The sequence below is a fragment of the Tursiops truncatus genome, chromosome 16 (genome assembly GCF_011762595.2).
Source record: "Tursiops truncatus isolate mTurTru1 chromosome 16, mTurTru1.mat.Y, whole genome shotgun sequence".
Taxonomy (NCBI): Eukaryota; Metazoa; Chordata; class Mammalia; order Artiodactyla; family Delphinidae; genus Tursiops; species Tursiops truncatus.
The window spans coordinates 6,305,765-6,326,248 of record NC_047049.1 but is presented as its reverse complement, the minus strand read 5'-3'; the positions used below and the strand labels follow the sequence as shown (position 1 = coordinate 6,326,248).

The 20,484-nt window shown below is 44.3% G+C and overlaps 1 protein-coding gene across 3 annotated transcripts in view; it reads right to left on the bottom strand.

Annotated features, from left to right (window-relative positions):
• The window catches only part of DHX32 (DEAH-box helicase 32 (putative)), a 52,420-nt gene that overhangs the window by 11,003 nt on the left and 20,933 nt on the right, over window positions 1–20,484 (bottom strand). For all 3 annotated transcript variants that reach the window (XM_019940244.3, XM_019940243.3, XM_019940242.3), the window contains 5 exons: window positions 18,435–18,628; window positions 12,357–12,729; window positions 6,796–7,041; window positions 5,236–5,335; window positions 4,985–5,143 (listed from right to left, as the gene is read on the bottom strand). In XM_019940244.3, the coding sequence (XP_019795803.2) occupies window positions 4,985–5,143; window positions 5,236–5,335; window positions 6,796–7,041; window positions 12,357–12,729; window positions 18,435–18,628 (1,072 nt within the window). The remainder of the gene's footprint in view (window positions 1–4,984; window positions 5,144–5,235; window positions 5,336–6,795; window positions 7,042–12,356; window positions 12,730–18,434; window positions 18,629–20,484) is intronic.

Sequence of the window (20,484 nt, the reverse complement as noted above, 5' to 3'; positions counted from 1 at the left end):
GCGGGGGGGTGGGGTGTGTGTGTGCTGAATTGGGCAATTGGGATTGACATGTATACACTGATGTGTATAAAATTGATGACTAATAAGAACCTGCAGTATAAAAAGATAAAATTAAAAAATTAAAAAAAATTAAGGATTTCTGTTCAACAAACAGCACAATAGAAAAACTTAACTGAGCATAAGATTGGGGGGAAAAAAAAGTAACAGCTGACATGCCAGAGAAGGTGCAAGAAGCAGCAGCAGAAATAAGCATCTCAGATTAAACAGAGCAGGAGGGCACTGGGAGCACAAAGTTAATTCCTGAAAGTTGTGTGGAAACCAGTTTCCATAAATCAGCAAAGCTGCTGCATTGTAAGTTACAGGATCTCTGGCAACTGTCCCTGTAAGCCCATCTGGCTTAACAGCCAGCCTCTGTCCCCAAAGGGCACCTACTTCTCATTTTTATGTCCTGGAGTTGAGTTGGCTGCACACAGAGTTACTAACGGACATAACGTCATGATTCAGCTCTCGGTCCGAACACCAAATAAAGAGAGGAAGTTCTTGGGGTTTTATTATATTAGAAAGAACAAGTTAATGAATGCAGATTATACAGGTGAAGGAATAATAATAAATAACTGAACAGGATTTGCTAATATTACATTCTACATTTTAAGACATCTCCCCAGTATGGCCCATAAAATTGTCTTAGATAAAAGCAGAAGGGTGTAGATGAGGGTTCTTTATGGCAGTGCTATTTAAGTGTAATCCACGGGAGATAATGCTACAAATGGAATAGAAGTGTTTTAGTGTGAGACCTCTTCTGTACAGCAGTGCAAAATCACACTGCTTTATTCCAAAGGCAATTTCAACATGAACAAATCATCATTTTTATTAAGTTCTATTGCCAATGGCAGCTGTACTCCCTGTAGGATAGCTCACTACAAGGTCACACACCTCCCCCAGTGCCATCACTCATAGTAACTTGCAGGGCTATTACCACAATTTCGTTATGGTGCCCTTTCTCCATGGAACCCCAAATGCCAGGCTCCAATACTGAATCTGCGTTTTCCTGCCACAGTATCTGCAGAACGGCTGCTCACAAACAAAGAGGCCATTAATCTGGAACAAGGGTTAAGTCCACCATTCGGAGGGAGGGACTGACCCAGTGCTGATTCTAAGCAAGAGTGCAGGTCAGATGAGGAGTCCAAGGCTCTGCTGTGTCATTGGCAGAATCAGCGGCCCCACACGGCATCTTTCCTATGGCCTTGAAAAGTCTACCAAAATTTTAGATGTCACATAGCAGGAATCACAGGTTGTTCCCCTCCCCGTCACGGGGACGCTTACTCAGGCACTCAGCAGGAGAGAGAAGAACCAAGAGACAGAGACGAGAAGCTGAGCGCCAGTGCTGTTCGAGCCTCTGTCCTTAGGTGTCCCTGAGGCACTGCCACATTCTCGTCTTGGATTTCGTAAGACACCCCAAGTTCCTTATCACAACGCCCTCTGGCTTATGCCAGTTTGAGTGGCATTACTGGCACTGGCACCCAGAATTCTTCTATACATCAGAAATTCTGTCACAAAGGAAGAGTGTATCAAGGTGACACTGGGACTTAGAAAAGGCAGGGACGCAGCTGGCCCGGGGAAGGAGGATAGCTGTGCTCACACAAGGCTTGCCGTGTGCCTCGTACACATGTGAATTACACACACGTACACATATACAGATGGACATGGAGAAAAGAGAGTGACCGCTGGACAGGGCGGGAGCAGATGAAGTTTCTGGCCCGGTGGGTTTTAGGACTGGAGCTTGGGCACTGTGTGCACCGAAGTAAAGAGCCCACGGAGGGGAGAAAAGGAAGAATTGAGATGGTGCTGGTTGGACGGTGTAGATTCTCAGTAGTCTTGGGACTTTTAGGGAATAGGATTAAGAGTTTGGCTCTGAAGAGGAGAGAAAGGAAAGGCCTCTGTTTCACTTAATTTCACAAGGACCTGCTCACAAAAGCTGGCACGTGCCCACCTCCTACCCTACACGGTACACAGAGCACTTCTGCATAAATAATCTCATTTGAACCTCTTAATAACCCCCATAATACAAGAGGGCAGACCCTCTATCCTCCTGTTACGCGAGTCCTGAGAAGGGCGGCAGGTCTGCTTCATCTGTGTATTTCATTTACAAGAGGAGTTATATGCGGCAGCTGCAAGCATCGTCTTTTTTTTTTCTTTCAAAACGATGAGTCAGGTTAATCCACAGTTACATTTCCCCAAGCACAGCAGAAAATAGTTATGTGCGTACTGTCAGGGGACAGAAATAAATTGTCACCCTCACCCTTTTGTCCCCCGTTATCAGCTCTAAGCCCTGTGGAGTGAGCAGCAGAGGGTGACCACTGAGAGACACGGGAACTCCTCTGCACGGCTGTGGTCTGCCGTTTGCTTTTGAAAATCTTCGACGTTACAGGGCCTGCTCTTCTCTCTTCACGCTAGTCCACCAAACAGCGACTATCATGACAAGAAGGTGCCCAGGCAATCAACACGTGTTGATTCTTGGGCTTAAGAGGTGAGCAGTTTTCAAAACTGAAACCTGTTTCTTCAGGGGGTGGCCTCGAGTGGTGACTGGCCGGCCGAGGACAGAAGCCCTGGGGTCAGCGGTGAAAGACGGGAGAAATGGATGCAAGTGACACACCCTCACCTTCTAGACTCCTTTTTTCTCAGGGGCCAGAGTGAAAGCCAGGAGCAGAGTGGCTTCACTACTTGAGAGTTAAGGGATCACAGCTAAAGGAATCCTGCAGCCCGTGTTTCCCAGCCTTTTTGGGCTGCACCAACCGCCCCCCTCCCCGGCCCCCCACCCCGGGGCCCCAGCCCTCCCCGCCCCCTCCGCCCCCCAGCCCCAGGCCCCTGCCCACACCCTTTCTAACTTGCCACAGTCCTGTCACTCTGGCCATTGCTATCAAAGAAAAATGCCTGAGTTTGCTACAGATACTTTACCACCTTACATCACATCCTATGACTGTTCACATCCTATGACTGTTTCTTTCCTCCAAGCCACTCCCTCAAGGTATAATTATCACTAGCATACTCATCCTTGCAGCTAGTTAGGAAGGGGCCGGGCCTTTTCTGGGACCTTCTCTCGGGTGGAAAAGCTCTATTGAAGCCGAGCTGGCTAGCATCCTCAGAGGCGGGCGTCCGGCTGGGACTACTTGGCGGTTCTCCAGGCGATGTGCTAATCTCCCCAGGAACCTCAATGCCAAGGCCTACTTGACATGCATTCAATTTAGGCCTCTCTTTCCCGCATGCCTCTGAGCTCCCGCTGGAGAACAGCAACCCTTTTCCTGCAAGAACACACAGCTCCAAGGGAGGTGGTGGCTCCAGAGGAAGGAGATCAGTCTTAGATGAGATAGGAGCTCACCTGGACCCTTTCCTCCTAGAGATTCCACTGCTCCTCTGGGGAAGAGTCGGTTGAAAACGTTCGATTCCAAAGAGTTTCCCAAAGTAATTGATTTTCCAAAGTGTTTACTGGGAGAGTTTCAATATAAAACTCCCTGCGGTTCCAGGGAAGGACTGGGCGCTGCTGAGGAGCATGGGCCCCTGTCGTGACCTCTAGATGAGGTCCTGACACCGCCCCTCAGGACCATCCAGGCTTGGAGTCTTGGACCGTCCACTTGGCTGCTCTCCTTGTGATGAGAACCTGTGTCCACACTCTATTTTCTCTTCTACCTCTTCATGTCAAAGGTTAGCTTTCTTAGGGGACCCTCCTCTTCCTTCGCCTACTCCAAAGTCTATGCGCTATTTTAAGAAATATTTGAGGAAGCGTAACTCTGATATAACCTGTATTTCTCAAGGGCTTGTAATCCTACCTGCACAAAATGACTGAAAAACATAGGAACTGAGACAAAGCACGGCAAAACGGTAGAAATTCTAGTTTCCATTTTAAGTACACTCTGCTTGCAAGGTCTTTTGGCTGGCTGCTCTCTCATGCAAATTTGATAAATGCCATGAATATCACAACACTAAGATGAATACATTGCCAGTCACCCCCTTTGATAAACACAGTGAAAATTTTAACCATGGGCCTAACGTGTGGAAAAAATTAAGGATGTTCTCTTTTATTAATGCACAAATGAAAACTAAACATCTACTGAAGGGCAATCAGTACTTAAACCAGAAAACATTATACAGGGACTCGAATACCCACTCAGTTGCAGTGAAGCTAAGCTGCGGGTTGGGAACGAAGCAGCAGTTCCAGAGTAAACAGGGCTGGGACTGGGCGGCGGGGAGCGGGCTGCGGCTCTGGGAGCCTCGCCACACGGTAGGAGCGCCTGCCCTTAAGCTTCCTTAGCCTTCTGTTCAGCATCCCGGTGGTTTCCGCGGGAGCAGCCCAGGTCCCGGCCAGGTCTGATACTAGCGGGGGGGAAGCCAGCACCCCTCCCATGGTGGAGGGCCCTCCTCAGTGAACTTGAGGGCAGGGGGGAGCTCCCCAGGAGACAGACGCTCAGACTGTAATTCTAAGGCCTCAGTCTTCTGCTTAACAACCATACCCCCTTCATATCTCCATTTACCCTTAATTACAGAGGCGTGAACTTTGAGTGGGTTTTCCCCAGGTGACGGTGTGATTCATGAGGAAGGGCCCTTTGCCTACAAGTTTTCCCACCGAGAAACACTAACGCTGCCAAGAATCCTCCTGTGTTCAGTTCGGCCTCACACCCCTGTACTCCACTATCCCCCGCCCCACCGGCTTTCTACTGGCCTGGCCCCATCTCCTTATGTTAAAGTGGCCAAGGGCAGACACTTCTCCAATGTCAGAACAGATATTTCCTGGAGGGTAGCTTTTTTTTTTTTCATTTTAAAAATTAGTTTAGAGAATGTTTACCTCTAGTGGGGAAAGCGCTTCAGGACAAACCAAAGCCCCGGGCTTGCTTGCACCACCAAGGGCCACTGCTCTTAGGACTGGGGACGGGCAAGAGGTATGAGGGTAAGGCTCAGCCAGGCGCCTGCTGACCCGCGGGCACACGGCTACCTGGTCTATTCATGAAGTCACAGTGGCCTAAGCCCGCGATGTCGATTCTCTTCATAAAAAGCACCATGCTGGTGAGGTTGGCCTCCTGCATTTCCGCTGGCTTAAGTGGCCGCATGTCTTCGGAGGCAAATTCCTCAGAGTACAGACAGAAAAGTTTTCCTAGAAGAAACCAAGGAAGATGGTTTTAATGCTTCTGTGTTGCCTCCAGACAGGAACTTAGCGTGAGCTGGGTTTGGGGTCCACAGCGCTACCTGGAGAAGATGAACCGAGAATCTGCTTGCGTATCTCTGCTTGGCTCCGGCTGATGGGCTGCGTGACGAGTGAGTTTGCTCTTATTCTAGGGTTGTACACCTTTAAACGAAAGACAGCATCTTTAGCGTCAGCTCACTCAAGATGTAGCAGGCTCGCCGGCCCTGAAGTGACTGCTGTTTGCACACTTTACTTCACGAAAGGCTCTGCTACTCATTTCTTCTGTACAATATTTATTATTGTTTCACTTGCTTTGAGATGGAAACGGCAAGAGCTTTGATAAATGGATTTAAGGGTTGTCTGCTTTCATTGTAGCTTCAATAAATATGGGAGCTCTGTATCATCTGCTGAAATACAAATGCCACTTCTCAAAGCGCTGTACCGCTGACTCATGTGCCGCGTGGAGAAAAGGATGATCAACTGACAGTGCTGCATTTCCTCAAGGTTCTGTTCAAATTGACTGTGATCCCAGGGGTCTCATCTTTATCACATATGCTGGGCTTTTCCAGTCCTATCAGCTAACACAAAGACTGCAGATGGCACTAACAGTGATTTTTCTTAGGCGTAGTTTAAAGGTAAGTAATAACCCTGGGTTCTCTGAATGGTGGACTAATTCAATAAGATCAATCCAAACTGGTTCCAAGGGAACCTTCCTAATGGCTGGAATTGCTCTGTCACAGTAAACAAGGATATTTAAGAGACCCATAGTTTCCTGGAGGGGTAAAAGCTATATAACATCTAATAATGGTAAATGGATCAATACTTGGGTAGATTGTTTTCAGTTTAAATGCTATGATTTCTGAAGTCCCACTGTCTTTGAGAGTTTGAGATATCCTATTTCCAGTTTTCCTAATTTTTTTTTTTTTTTTGCGGTATGCGGGCCTCTCACTGCTGCGGCCTCTCCCGTTGCGGAGCACAGGCTCCGGACGCACAGGCTCAGCGGCCATGGCTCACGGGCCCAGCCGCTCCGTGGCATGTGGGATCTTCCCGGACCGGGGCACGAACCCCTGTCCCCTGCATCGGCAGGTGGACTCTCAACCACTGCGCCACCAGGGAAGCCCCTAATTTTTAATTTAAAGATAGTGATTAAAAATATACAGACTTTTTATAAAATTTAGGATGGAATTTTATCATGTCAACTATAAAGCCAAAATTTGCAAAAATTAAACTCAGTGTACTTGACACTAATTTCTAGTAAATTACCTGGGGGGAGATGCTAATTACTTTGATAAAGGGGCTACCAAAAATACCCAAGGGATGTACAGAAGAAAAGATCCGTTTAGGAGTCAAGTAATTTGCTTTAGTAGTTGTCTTTCCTTAAAACTTTTTCCTCTGGCCCCTCAACCAATTTAATTTGTTTCCAGACTATCAACCTGCTAATGACAGGCAGTTACATGTGCTCAAGACTTTTGTTACTGGATGCAATAGTTCTTCTTTGCACACATGGCCAAATACAGAGAAATCCCCAGATCATATAGTTCCTCCTCACTTTCTGGTCAGTAAAATGGTGGGAGCCCAAGACAATTAGCAGCAGTCTACTTAACCGCCTCAACAGTAATTACCTTTCTTCTCTCCACCCCGACATCAATGACAAATTTGACTGTGTTGCTCCAGATCAAAGATTCTCCGGAGCTAGCCGTCAACACCACTCGTCTCTGATAAACTTGGCATCTTTTTTCTGTTTCATCATTTGGCTTGAACAATGCACATTTCTCTTTTGGATACAAAGGAACGACTACCAGCTCTCCAAGATCTGGGTTTATGTTAGATCCTTCTTGACAGATAATTTCATAGGCTTTTTCAATATCCTAAAGTAAAAGAATAACATCATCCGTGAGAATAAAGTACATTACAAACAACTTTCTCCAAATTATATAAAACTATAGGCAAAAGCTGCATAATGTATACAGGGAAAGAAATACTTGTGTTTTCTATAGGTATCGTTAACTATGAAAAGGAGGTATAACTGCGTAAGAACATGTCTTTGGGGAAGTTAAATATAGTTTATAAATAATTTCAATGCTAATAATAATAATAATTTCAGTGCTTTTAGTCCAAAATGGCTTTCCTCTTGTGAAATGTACTGTCTTTGCCTTTATGCATTCATCCTGCTATTTTTCTAGCTCGGTGCAACTTCTCATATCCATTAACAATGACAGATGAATACAAGTTACTCTCACATCAGTGATGATGCATCACTGTGCTTTAATGGTGGCAGAACTAAGAACTCTAAAACAATTTCTAGATTTCCAATAGAAGCATATATACATACACATTCCACAATCAGGGTCTCTAATCTGGGTCATCTTGAAAACTATTATTACCCATTAGCACTTTAAAAAAAGCAGAAATGCAATGAAATAGGCAGGAAATATTCACTGCTATTTATATATTTGCAAGATTCAGGAATTTAGAAATACTCTTTAAAAATGCTTCATTGTCAAATATACTGAATAAAAGAGTAAATTATGTGCCCTAAAACCACAAACAAGTAAGTATATTGGTGTAAAATTGCTCAAAAAGCAAGACATTTTACACAGTACTTTTTAATTAATTGATTTTTGGCTGCGTTGGGTCTCCGTTGCTGTGCGCGGGCTTTCTCTAGTTGCAGCGAGCGGGGGTTACTCTTCATTGTGGTATGTGGGTTTCTCATTGGAACACGGGCTCTAGGCACGGGCTTCTGGAACACGGGCTCTAGGCACGCGGGCTTCTGGAACACGGGCTCTAGGCACGCGGGCTTCAGTAGTTGTGGCACATGGGCTCAGTAGTTGTGGCTCGTGGGCTCTAGAGCGCAGGCTCAGTAGTTGTGGCGCACAGGCTTAGTTGCTCCGCGGCATGTGGGATCTTCCCGGGCCAGGGCTCGAACCTGCGTCCCTTGCATTGGCAGGCGGATTCTTAACCACTGCGCCACCAGGGAAGCCCTTCAGTACTTTTCTATTTCTCAAATCACAACCAGATTTTTAGGACCTCATATAAAAAAGATGTCACTTAATGTAATTCTTACTCCTTTTAAATTTGTTTCCAAAATTTCTATTTTTTTAAGGGCCTAACTAACTACCAGATGGAAGAAGCCCCATTTCATTTCATTACATACATTAGATTTCACTAAAAATCTGAGTAAAAAAGATGCCTTCCCATGACTGTTAAGTCCGAGTCCACTGTCCAGTGCTCCAGCTCACCTCTCCTTCCTTCCCTGCCACCTGTATAGTGGGATTGAACTAACTCAAGGGCTTTGTAGGTGGACAGATCTGCCTAGAAAAATAGTGAGACCTCGGGTGAGCTATTTGAAGGTTATTCCTGAGCTGCTGAGAGGCCCCCAGGAAGCAGGGCAGAGGCTGCCCCCTGGGGTCCACACAGCAGTTATCCCGGTACCTTCTCCTGTTCACACTCCCCTTTTCTGCAGGGTTGGTTTACTTGGGGCAGATTTTTTTTTTCAACCAAGCGAAGAGCAGGATTAATGACCGTAATGAATGAAAAATTGTCAGCTGGAATAATCAGAACAAAGCTATTTCTTCCAATTTTTATAATTCTAATCATGTCATCATTTTAAGTGAGGAAAGCTTAGAAATTTCTACGGAGGAGAACAAGTCCTCGAGCTGCGTCTCCCTGCACAGGACATTCACACATTCCTCCTGGGTGGCAGGTGGTAACCTCTGCACGTTGGTACTTCACCCTCCACAGCTACCCTGGAGCTGAAAGAGGAGATTCGATTCCAGCCACCCACTCACAAATTTCCAATCCAAATAACCTTCAAACTGCACTGAAATATTGTACCTAGTTTAGATTCCTCAAGCTGACAGAAAACTTTGAGGCCATAATCTTCAGACTTTAAAAAAAAGTACTTAAAATATTCATTCGGGGGCTTCCCTGGTGGCGCAGTGGTTGAGAGTCCGCCCGCTGATGCAGGGGACACGGGTTCGTGCCCCGTTCTGGGAAGATCCCACATGTCGCGGAGCGGCTGGGCCCGTGAGCCATGGCCACTGAGGCTTCACCTCTGGAACCTGTTGCTCCGCAACGGGAGAGGCCACAACAGTGAGAGGCCCGCGTACCGCAAAAAAAATATATATATATTCATTCGGTGCTTTAAACTGTGCACTCATTTCCTTCCTATTCAACGTGTTCAGAGCATTTACGTATGTGGGGCTTTCCTACAATACCTGCAAAACTCAGGAAAACACAGCAACCTGCACGGAAGGAAGATATCTGCCCCCAAATGAAAGGCCCGCAACTCGGTGGAACATTTCACAAGAAAACCTTCAACCTAAGAGCATCTTCCTTGTGACGGCTTCAAGCTGCTCGATAATCTGGCTAGATAGTGTCATTAACCTTAATTTGTTTTCTATTTAATCTATTTCACTTTTTTATCAGGTTACAAGATGGTGAAGTGATAAGGAACAACACACTGTAAACATGCAGGGCTCCAAGCCTCAATTAAGCACAAGAGCCAGGGGAGCGCGCAGTTGCGGGTATTAATTCACAGCAGGTGAGGGGCTAAGTGAGCAGTGCGAGAAAATGTGAGGCACCTAATGTTCATCAAGCCAAACGTGAGAGTGTTTCTGCAACTTTAAGCGGATTTCCTAAGAGAAAAAGCGACCGTTAGTACACTTCGGTCAGACGGCTTGGGTTTGTTTTCCTATGACATTCAGTTGCTATGGCAGATTTTAAAGTTTTATATAGAAATCAAGAAAGCTTCAAACAGCATGGGGAAAAATGATCAACAGCTGTTAACATGGATGTCGGAGCAAGACAAAACTTTCCAAAAGACGAATTCCAAGACCATAGGAGAGTGTTAACCCTGACATAAGTAGTAAAAAAGAAAAAAGTCCATCAGTGTATACTGAACTATGTTCCGCTTTTTAGGTGGCAGATGGGGAAAAGAAACCCAGATAACACCTGTGGAATTTGGGGCTGAATTGTGAGGAAAAACACTGGTTCCCAGAGAAGGTATGCTCCAGCCCGCAGAACGGCTGCCCCACCCGCTGGGCAGCCTGCTGGGAGCCTCTGGACAAGGAGAACCACCCCCCCACAGAGATTCCAGTGCTGGACCCGCGCCACAGCAGCAGCTCCTGCCAAAATGACGAATCCTCATTCTCGGAGGCTCAGAATTGCCAAATCCGCCCAGAGCTTTCACTACACCGTCACATTCATGACTTTCAGGACGGATGGTTCCTTAATAGGAAATGTCTTTCTGGTCTGACTTCAAGGAAGATGATATAATTTTCTAAGCCCTGTGGATTTTACAGTTTCTACCACTATCCTAGGTAAAAATGCATCTTCTAACGTCTGACAATTCAGAAGTCACTAGGCCATTAATTAGAGCTTATATGAAACTTGTAAGAATCAAATACTTTAAGAATCAAATATTACCCCCAATTCTGTTATGAGCTTTATTTTTCAAAAATCCATTTTGGCATTTTTGGTTACTCTGACTAAAGATGACTACTCATTCTATCAGTCTTCATTATACTGTCCCCCACCCGATCTACCCCGAAATGTATGCCTTCTTTTCACCTGGCAATTCTAACTTTCAAATGTTTCAGACTCTTTTAATTCTGCCATTCCTCCCTCCCTTAGGCTTCAGCCAGTTATACTGAGAACCTCTAATTGTTTTCATAAATCTTTCTTCTGTCTCCTTAATCATTTTGTTACTTCCCTCAGGACTTTCTTGAGTATCTTGAATCATGCGGGATTAGGGAACGATCATAGAATAAATCACTGTAATCAGTAGAAGATTTACTATTCAAGAAACTGTGTATAATCTACACAGGAAAAATGGAAAATATGCTGTAGTTATCATATATTTGAGATTCTAAATTACTTTCTTTATGGAAACAGATAAAATCTAAGTTGTGAGAAAACTGTCTAAAGTTCCACAAACTAAAGGATCAGTCATCCTTTATGCTTTGAGTATAAAGCAGAATAAATACTCCTGAAGGTACTTGTGAAGGCGTGTGAATACTTAAGACAAGGCTCTGGTAGAGAGCTGAGGTCCTTGTCTTTGTTCAGCTGGTGGCTCAGCCAGTATCGTACAGTTTCCTTTTGGTTTCTGTTTAATCACTGGAATTACTACATATCTGGGTCATGGTCTAAAAGCCAGTGCTTTTTTTACTCTCTGAGTGAGATCACGGGTAGGGGAAAAAGGCCAGGAAATCAGTCTCTAAGAAGAAAGGTCTAACTCTTGAGATTCTGGAGGCTTTTAGATTTGGCCCGCAGAGCAGTGGAGAGAGAAGCAGGGCCACAGTAACTGCATTAAAAAAAAAAAAATGCAACCCCAAATGACACCTTGACTCTATAAAAGAAAAAGAGACGCTTAGCTGTACGTTTCCCATTGTTCTTTTGAAAGACATTGTCAGATATCGAAGTGAACATTTTTCTCATTCATCTTTTTAAGAAAAGTGTAGGGAAATAGCCTTCTGACTGTGCTATAAATTATATTTTCCTGCCTAACACTCCACTGACTGCTGTAGGAACATTGTGGGTACTTTTTTGTTCCCTGACTCTATGCGGAGGGCTTAGCTTATGTCCCGCATCTCCAGCACATGCGCCTGCCATGAGGGAGGTGGCCGTGAGTGTGAGATGACTGTGTCTTCTCTACTGAGACAGTTCACAGCAAGCCTTCGGGGCAGCCCAGGATCTTGCCTGATCCCATGGAAGGAGGTCAGCTCTGGAGATCACCCCCAGAAATTCCTCAGAGTCCCCACCTCCCCACCCCCATTCTGTGTTTCAGAACAGCTCCTGGGTTGGTTGGTTGGTTGGTTGTTTATGTATGTATGTATTTATGCTGTGGCTTGTGGGATGTCAGTTCCCCAACCAGGGATCGAACCCATGCCCCCTGCTGTGGAAGCACAGAGCCCTCACCACTGGAACTCCAGGGAAGTCCCCAGTTCCTGCCTTTAGAAGCACTTCCTTGTTTGCCTTTCAGCGTAGGTTTTATTTACTCTATATCAAGGATTCTTCTAAAGTATGAAAAAAGAGGTGTGATGGAACCAAATAGCAGTTCCATCAGTTAATTAGTAAACTGAAACCTGTATGTTAGTTATTAAAAGGTTCCCAACAAGGTTAAAAGGTTCCCAATAAGTAAACTTATTACTCTCTTAGGTTAGAATGAATATTACTTACTTACTTGTTCACAGGCCAGAAAGACTACAATGTCACCCTTCTCACCGGAGTGGTGAATTTCAAAGATAAGGCGTAAAATAGACTCGAAAGACTCCTTCTGAGCCCCACTAAGGTACACAACCTCCACTGGGTACTTATTTTTCACTTCTATGAGAGGCACGTTTCCATAATAAGAACTGAGTTTGCTGATCAGGTGAGGTGAGGAGTTAATTATGAGCTTCAGTTCCGGTCTTGCCAGTAAAACATCTTTAAGAAGTCCAAGTAACACATCAGTTGCAATGCTTCTTTCATGAATATCATCTAAGATGATGACCCCATAGCTACCCAGAAAAGGACTGGACATCATTTCTCTCTGTAACATGTCATCAGTACAATACCTACAAGGAAGAAACATGAAAGTTAGAATACTCTCATGAAGAAAATCATATAAAACAACTCCTAACATAAACAACAAAAAATCCCTTTCCTATATCCTTTTGTCTAAATCAGGAGTTTAAATCTTTATCGGGGGCCAAGATTTCTTCAAGTTGATAAAATCTACAGGCCTTCAAAATAGAAAAGTGCACATGAACGAATTTTAGGCACAGTTTCCATGTGTTCACAGACCCTCTAAAGACCATCCCTGAGCCCTAGGTTCCAGACCTCTGCCTTACATGTTCATTACAGATATTAACAAGAGCTACATTTAACATTTGCCCTGAGCTTTTTTAAAAAAAGTAATTCAGCAAAATACCCTTGTCCGGTAAGAGCTCCCCCCGTTCCATCAATGTAAGAATTTTGAGTCAGAGCACACACTTCAAGGGAAGGATACACAGAGGACTGTCCTCTCTCAGGCTCACGGCCCAGTGAGTCCACTAGTAGGACTGTCAGTGGCACATTGTGGGAGATGACGTCACCAGGGTGTTAGCATCAACGAGTTGGAAATGTCGTCCAAATAATAGCCACACGAAAGCATCTAAAAAGTAGCCACCTATTTGAGGGCAGCGTTCCTGGAGGAGGAACGGGTCATTAGTGATTTTCATGGATTTCCAGTAGTTCTTGGGGTGTGTTTAAAAATAATAGTAAAAATAAATACCTATTAGTCATCCAGCACCATACAAACATCATCTTTCTGACACTATTTACATCTCTGCCTATATTATTCCTTGAGGAAACCAATTTCATAAGTTTTCTACTCATTTAAGGTATTTATTTTATGTGTCCCTGTCTACGGCAGGTCTGAAACTGCTGTTCTTAGAAAGGCCTGCTTGCAAGGTTGGCCCTTGGCCGGCATTTGGGAACCTAGATTTGGGAGGGTTCTCACCATTCCCAGAACTGATGCTTACTGTTTGTAATATGGTCTAACCTGCTTTCCTTCTGGGAGTATGGAACTTTAGAATACAGTAGGAGGCAGAGGGTGCCTATGTGACCAGTCCCCAGTAAATACCTGGGCACAGTCTCTAATGAGTTTCCTTAAACTCGTTGCTACAACTCACAGCTGGAGGAACGAAGCATATCTCAGGTGGTCCACTGGGAGGTGCTCTCGGAAGCCTGCGCCTGGTTTCCTCTGGACTTCACGCCTTGCACCATTTCCCTTTGCTGACTTGGTTTGTATCCTTCCACTTCAGTAAATCTGAGCTGTGGATTAACTATATACTGAATCCTACGAGTCTTCCTAGCAAATCATCAAACCTAGGGGTGGTCTTGGAGACGCTGAAACAGTCCTCAATTAACCCTTTTCAAGGAAGAAAGAACAAGGAGAAAACATTTATAAGTTCCTAGTGTGCGCCAGGCATTGTGCTGATAGAATAGTTCTCATTTAACCTTTAGAATAAATCTTCAAGGTAGACATTACTATCCCATTATTTATGAATGAGGAAACAGGTTCAGAAAGGTTAAGTACCCTGCATAAAGTCATACAGACAGGGAGAGAGTCAGGACTTAAGCCTGAGTGTCTATTACATCTCACGCCACTGTCACATTATAAAGACGGGTCCCTTGGCTGCCATGGATTGGTAACAAAGCCCATGTTCTCCCTCTCTGCACCTTGACGAGATCAGAACATTTGCTCTCTGCCTTTACTCCTACACTTGTTCTCATTCTGTGTCTGTCTTACCAAAAGGGCAATGATAAGTTGCTGATTATTCCTTTTCTCAAACTTAAGAAAGAAAATATATTGAATACTACAATATTATACTTTGTGCAAGATGCAAACAAAGAGATGCATCCAAAATCTAGGTTTCAGGTCATCTTCTGCTGAGGGTAATTAGTATGATATAATAAGTACTATTGACTCTTGTCTGCAAACAAGTTGTTTTAATCTACGCTACTTCCTTAATGTTATTCCCTTCTGAGCAAAACTCATCTAAGCACTTATCTGATAGGAAGAAATGCTTTCTCTCTGCCAGGCAGAGGAGGTGTGTGTGTTATGTAAATACATCCAGCCTTAATTAAAAAGGGAGAAGATGTGACTCACCTAAAACTCTACGAGACTCAGCAAGCTAGACCTGGCCTTCCAAATGATTATATAAAACTAAGGGAATACTAAGGATCCACCCTAAAACTTACCATACAAACCTCCAGTTTTCTATGTAAGACAGAGATCTATTTCTTACCTTTATATTAATAAGATCATGTGTACAGTGCTTAAGAAAATACTGTTCCTGATAACTATGTAAAAAGATGGATACATTTTGGAAATGTAATTTATTTTTTAAATTTATTTTTATTTATTTATTTTTGGCTGCATTGGGTCTGTTGCTGCGTGCGGGCTTTCTCTAGCTGTGGCGAGCAAGAGCTACTCTTCACCGCGGTGCGCGAGCTTCTCATTGTGGTGGCCTCTCGTGTTACGGAGCACGGGCTCTAGGGTGCGCAGGCTTCAGTAGTTGTGGTGCATGGGCTCAGTAGTTGTGGCTCGTAGGCTCTAGAGCGCGGGCTCAGTAGCTGAAGTGCACGGGCTTAGTTGCTCCGCAGCATGTGGGATCCTCCCAGACCAGGGCTCGAACCCATGTCCCCTGCATTGGCAGGCAGATTCCTAACCACTGCGCCACCAGGGAAGTCCCTGGGAATGTAATTTATATTCTAAATTCTTAAGACTGAAATTTTGAAAGCTAAGAATATAGGAAAGTTTTATTAATATTTTCTGAAATTATATGTATTGAATTTGACCTTAAAAATTTGAGTAATTTCTAAAAAATTCAGTGTTCTAGAGGGTTCATATTTGAAATGTATGTCACTTCCACAAGATATTGTGATATCTAGTTCAGAAAGACTATTTTAGGTATATAATATTCGGGTATCCACTGTTTTGAAAAAGGCCAGAAAAAAGCTTAAAGAAGAACTAAGCTGTTCTATATAGAATCCAGAAAAATGGTAGTGGCATAAAGATTATATTTACTAAGTACCTATTATGTACCCAACAGACTAGATGCTAAGGAGTTACAAAGAAAATGAAAAAGACAATATCAAACACAGAACACTACCTTCTATAATCAACAGTCACCCTTAGATCCTCCTATTTAAATAGCTATTCAATCTGAGCTTATCAAAAATTATGGCTAGCATGTGTCTCCAAGGAAATGAACGCGGCGGAAGTTACCTTTTCACCCAAATCACCCAAATCGCTAACAGATGCATCGCACTCCCATACGCCAGTCGCGGGCAGCAGCTCCCCGAGTCGTCACAACAACCCTGCGAGCTGGTGTGTCAACCACCGCGTTTCACGGACGAGGAAGTGTAAGCAGAGAGGCTGGGGGACTTGTGCAAGGTGACAGGTGGGTGGGTGGCTGAGACACTCATTTTACAGCCACGCCGCCTGCTCTTCAGAGCACAGAGCATTAGGAGGAAAATAAGGGACGACTTTCTTTTCTCTTATCATATAGAGCTTTTCACTACCTTTGGCCCCTTTGCTGAAACTCAAACCCTGGTAGCAATAAATCAGACTACCTGCTGACTCTTGCGCTGGTTGGGGGATGTCAGGGTGGAAAGTGCAGCATCCCAGCAACAAGAGTGACTGTAAAGTAAAGATGAGACGGCCGGGCAGCCCGGCAGAGGCAGAAGGAACCAGAACCCGCAGTGGCCAAAGGAGGCTGCTAGTTTCCCTCCACCTTCTAAGGTGTACCTGCAGTTCAGCTCCTCCACACCTGAAGGCTATTTTCTACATTAAGAAAGGAACGCTACATGCAGATAAGAGCTAAAAAAAATTTTCAACAGAAACCGTAGTCCTTCCTTTGGCTGTTAGGATTGAATGCTTGCAGGGTTTTCACCATAAAGCAATGAAAGCCAAGTCCCAACACATAAGAGGTGCTTAAAAAGGTGAGATGTGTCTTTGACCTACTCTGACAACATGATTGGTTTACTGCACAATTATTTACCTCTATGACTTTCTAAAAAAAAATGTATATATATGTATATGCACACGATCCGTGTCAATAAGATAAAAACATCATAAGATTTCATTTTAAAAGTGACTACATCCAAGAGTCCTTTTCAAACGGTTTGAAAGTCTAGTTCAGGTTTCCAAAGTCTAGTCCATCCTTTAATTAAAACCATGACCGCTTGAGAGGTCACTTCAAAATGTAGAGGATGAAGAATGAATCTGCTAGGCGTGGGGATGCTTCACCCTTTCAGGGTTGCATGTCCTGTCCTGTCCAACTCTCCAACTAGTCTGTGAGTTCCCAAAAGCAGGGAGGTTTTTACGTTTATCTGTATCACTATTGGACCATTTGCATAATAAATAATTTATAAACATATACAGTGACTCGGGGACATCACGGCTAGAATAACAGAAGGTTACATATATTCAAGAAGTTCAAGTCATAGTGCTACTGAGCGAAAGCTTCCCTATGGCTTAACACCAGCCTGAAGCCCAAGGTCCTCTATTTTTGAAGATAACATTTGAAAAATGTTAAAAGCAGCTTAGTACAAACCAAATGAGTTACACAGGCTTTCTGAATGGGAGAAGAACTGCACCAGAGTCTGCAGCAGCCAGCTGGGACCAGGCACTCGTCTTTCCTTCTGTTATCAAGTGTGTTAAATGTCCTCCATGGGACAAGCATGTCAGATGCCGGGGATACGAGTATGCAAAAACCATCCCTGCTATACTGTACTCTGCTATGCTGTGTCATAGCATCCCTGTTACACTAGCGTAGGACGTCCTCAGTGATGTGCCAGGGCACTCTGGTGTGCCCCACAAGTGGGTTAGAGACACGCAGATACACTGAGGCTGAGACACTTGTCTCCTCAGACCTTGGGGCAGTCAGGCAGAGCCTGGGACAGCTGAAGCCCTTGAGATGGTCATCTTTGGCTGCAAGCAGCTTTGACTATTTCCTTAAGGTGCCATAAGATACTCTCACTTTCAATGACGGCTATGATAGAAAACTGCTTGAGAAACTGGCCCAGAGCAGTGATTTTTTCCACTTCTCTTTTTCCTTCTGTTAAGCTCTTGGAAACCACTGTGGAAAGGAAATCTCAGAACTGTGGTCGCTACTGAGAAGGGTCCTTGGAACCTGTAAGAATCTCAAAACTAGAGTTTGAAAAACACTGACCTACACTGCCATGATGAAGGCCGAGACCAAGTTTTACAGAAGCCCAGCAGAGAGTTTTCTAATTTACACTACGGAGGGTCAGGGAAGCTTTCCTGGAGCAGGTGACCTCTGCATGGGATCTTGTATGACGGGGAGGAATTAGCCAAGCCCGGAAGAGGCACAGACATTCCATGTGGAGGGAAGACCATGTGTCAAGGCACATGGCACACAGAGAACCACATGTGTTGACACAGCTGGCACACAGACAACGCATATGGACCCACTATGAGGCGGAGCTCCAGAAGCACAGATTGAAGGTCTTTGGGGCCAACCTAACAAGTCATGACTTTTTCCTGAGGATTATGGGGAGATACGGAAGAAGTTTAGACAAGGAATCCCTGACGGTGCCAAGGTGGGAAAATGACTGGTGCATGTCAGGCTGGTGACAGAGAGACGAGTTACTATTACCACACGTTACAGGTGTGTAAAGCAGAGAACGCAAGAATACGCTCTTCTAGGATCGCAGAGGACAAGCCAGGAGTCATCAGGTACAGCAGATGAAAGCCCCCCAAACCAACCTCAAGATCGTTTCACTGGTGCAGCAGTTCTCAAAAGGAATCATGTAGCCGACTTCATGACCGATGTTAACATCCATTTCGTCTGCCACCCGGAGGGCGAGCTGGACCACAGTCTGCTTGTGGACCTGTGTGCACACCACGCCCCCGTGCTGGTAGTGGATGGAAAGGCAATATTCAGCACACCACTGAGGAACCTTTAACGGGGACAAATGAGACAGGATCAGCCCCGCTAGGAAAACACCACCACCACCACCAAAAAACCTCCAAGGGTTCATCTTATAAATGAGTTGTTTTCTTCCACCAGTGAATCACTGGTGGGCTGCATTACAGCTTAGTTGGTGAAACTGAAGAATCTGTGTTTATGCAGAGTTAGTACTAGTAAATAAAGTTAGGAATAAACAGGAGTTAGCAGGGACTGTAGAAGTTAGACTCCCAGATGAAAAAAAGGAAGATAAAAATAAAAGGCAAAGTAAAAAAAAATTCTTTTAACCTCAGCTGTTCTGAAAAGACTAATGTATTTAAGATTATTATTTTCTTTCTGGTTAAAAGAAAGCACCATCAAAGATATGGCTTCTGGTAGCAACTTTTTTTTTTTTTTTTAATTTTTTTGCGGTACGCGGGCCTCTCACTGCTATGGCCTCTCCCGTTGTGGAGCACAGGCTCTGGACGCACAGGCTCAGCGGCCATGGCTCATGCGCCCAGCCGCTCCGCGGCATGTGGGATCTTCCTGGACCGGGGCACGAACCCGCATCCCCTGTATCGGCAGGCGGACTCTCAACCACTGCGCCACCAGGGAAGCCCTGGTATCAACTTCTATGCTTTAAGCAATATAAATATTAAATAGCATTTAGATGAAAAATAGTAGCTCAAAATTAAAACATTTACATTTAAATCTAAATGACCATAACAAAGTAACCAGATAAGCCTACTTTACATTTCCCTGGCAATAAAAGCTAAAATACACTGGCATTTATCATCTAAATACAATGAAAACTAAGCTCAGCGAGATAATTAACCAATCCATCCAGATTTGGAAAGAGCCAATTCCAAGGCTGCTCTTGAGTTATTTATTTTTAAATCCTTTTACTGAAAATGTATTATGGTTCAATTGATTTTAAATAGTTCACTTGCATAAGAATTATTACAGTAGAAAGTACTGAATTCATTTGTATGCTGGAATCTTAGGGCACTGTCAGTAAGTTATGCTTTGTTACAGGTATTTTTAAAACAAATCATTCTGAGTGTTTTTTAACAGATCCAAGGTATTTAAAAGTTTCAGCATTTTTAATTATCTTCAGATTTGCTAGTTACTAGACCCATCGTGGAATTCTTAGATTTTTTTAAAATTTATTTATTTATTTATTTATTTTTGGCTGCGTTGGGTCTTCCTTGCTGCGCACGGGCTTTCTCTAGTTGCGGCGAGCGGGGTTCTCATTGCGGTGTGCGGGCTTCTCGTTGCGGTGGCTTCTCTTGTTGCAGAGCGTGGGCTCTAGGTGCACGGGCTTCAGTAGTTGTGGCACGCGAGCTCAGTAGTTGTGGTACATGGGCTTAGTTGCTCCGCGGCATGTGGGATCTTCCTGCACCAGGCCTCAAACCCGTGTCCCCTGCATTGGCAGGCAGATTCCCAACCACTGTGCCACCAGGGAAGCCCGAATTCTTAGATTTTAATACTATAACTTGAAAAATAAACGTAATTTACTAGAAATCAAGTAACTCCAAAATGAACACCTGCTGCAGACTGCAGATTCCCGACGATTAGAAGTGTAAACGTAGTTCCTCTATTTCAAGATGAGTGTCCGCCTTGTCAACAGGTTGAAAACTAATCAGCAATTATTTCCTCAATAACTTTGTTGTATGAAAGATGAACATTTAACACACTACACTCAGGAAATCTGGAATCGAGGTATATCACAAGTGACCAAAGTCAGGAGTTCTAGACCTGGTGTGCCATTAGTTTGTTATTTGTAAATCACCATTTCTCTAAGCTTCAGTTTCCTTTCCTGTAAAATGGGTTGAACGGATGAGACCTACCCTTCAAGTCTGAGCTCCT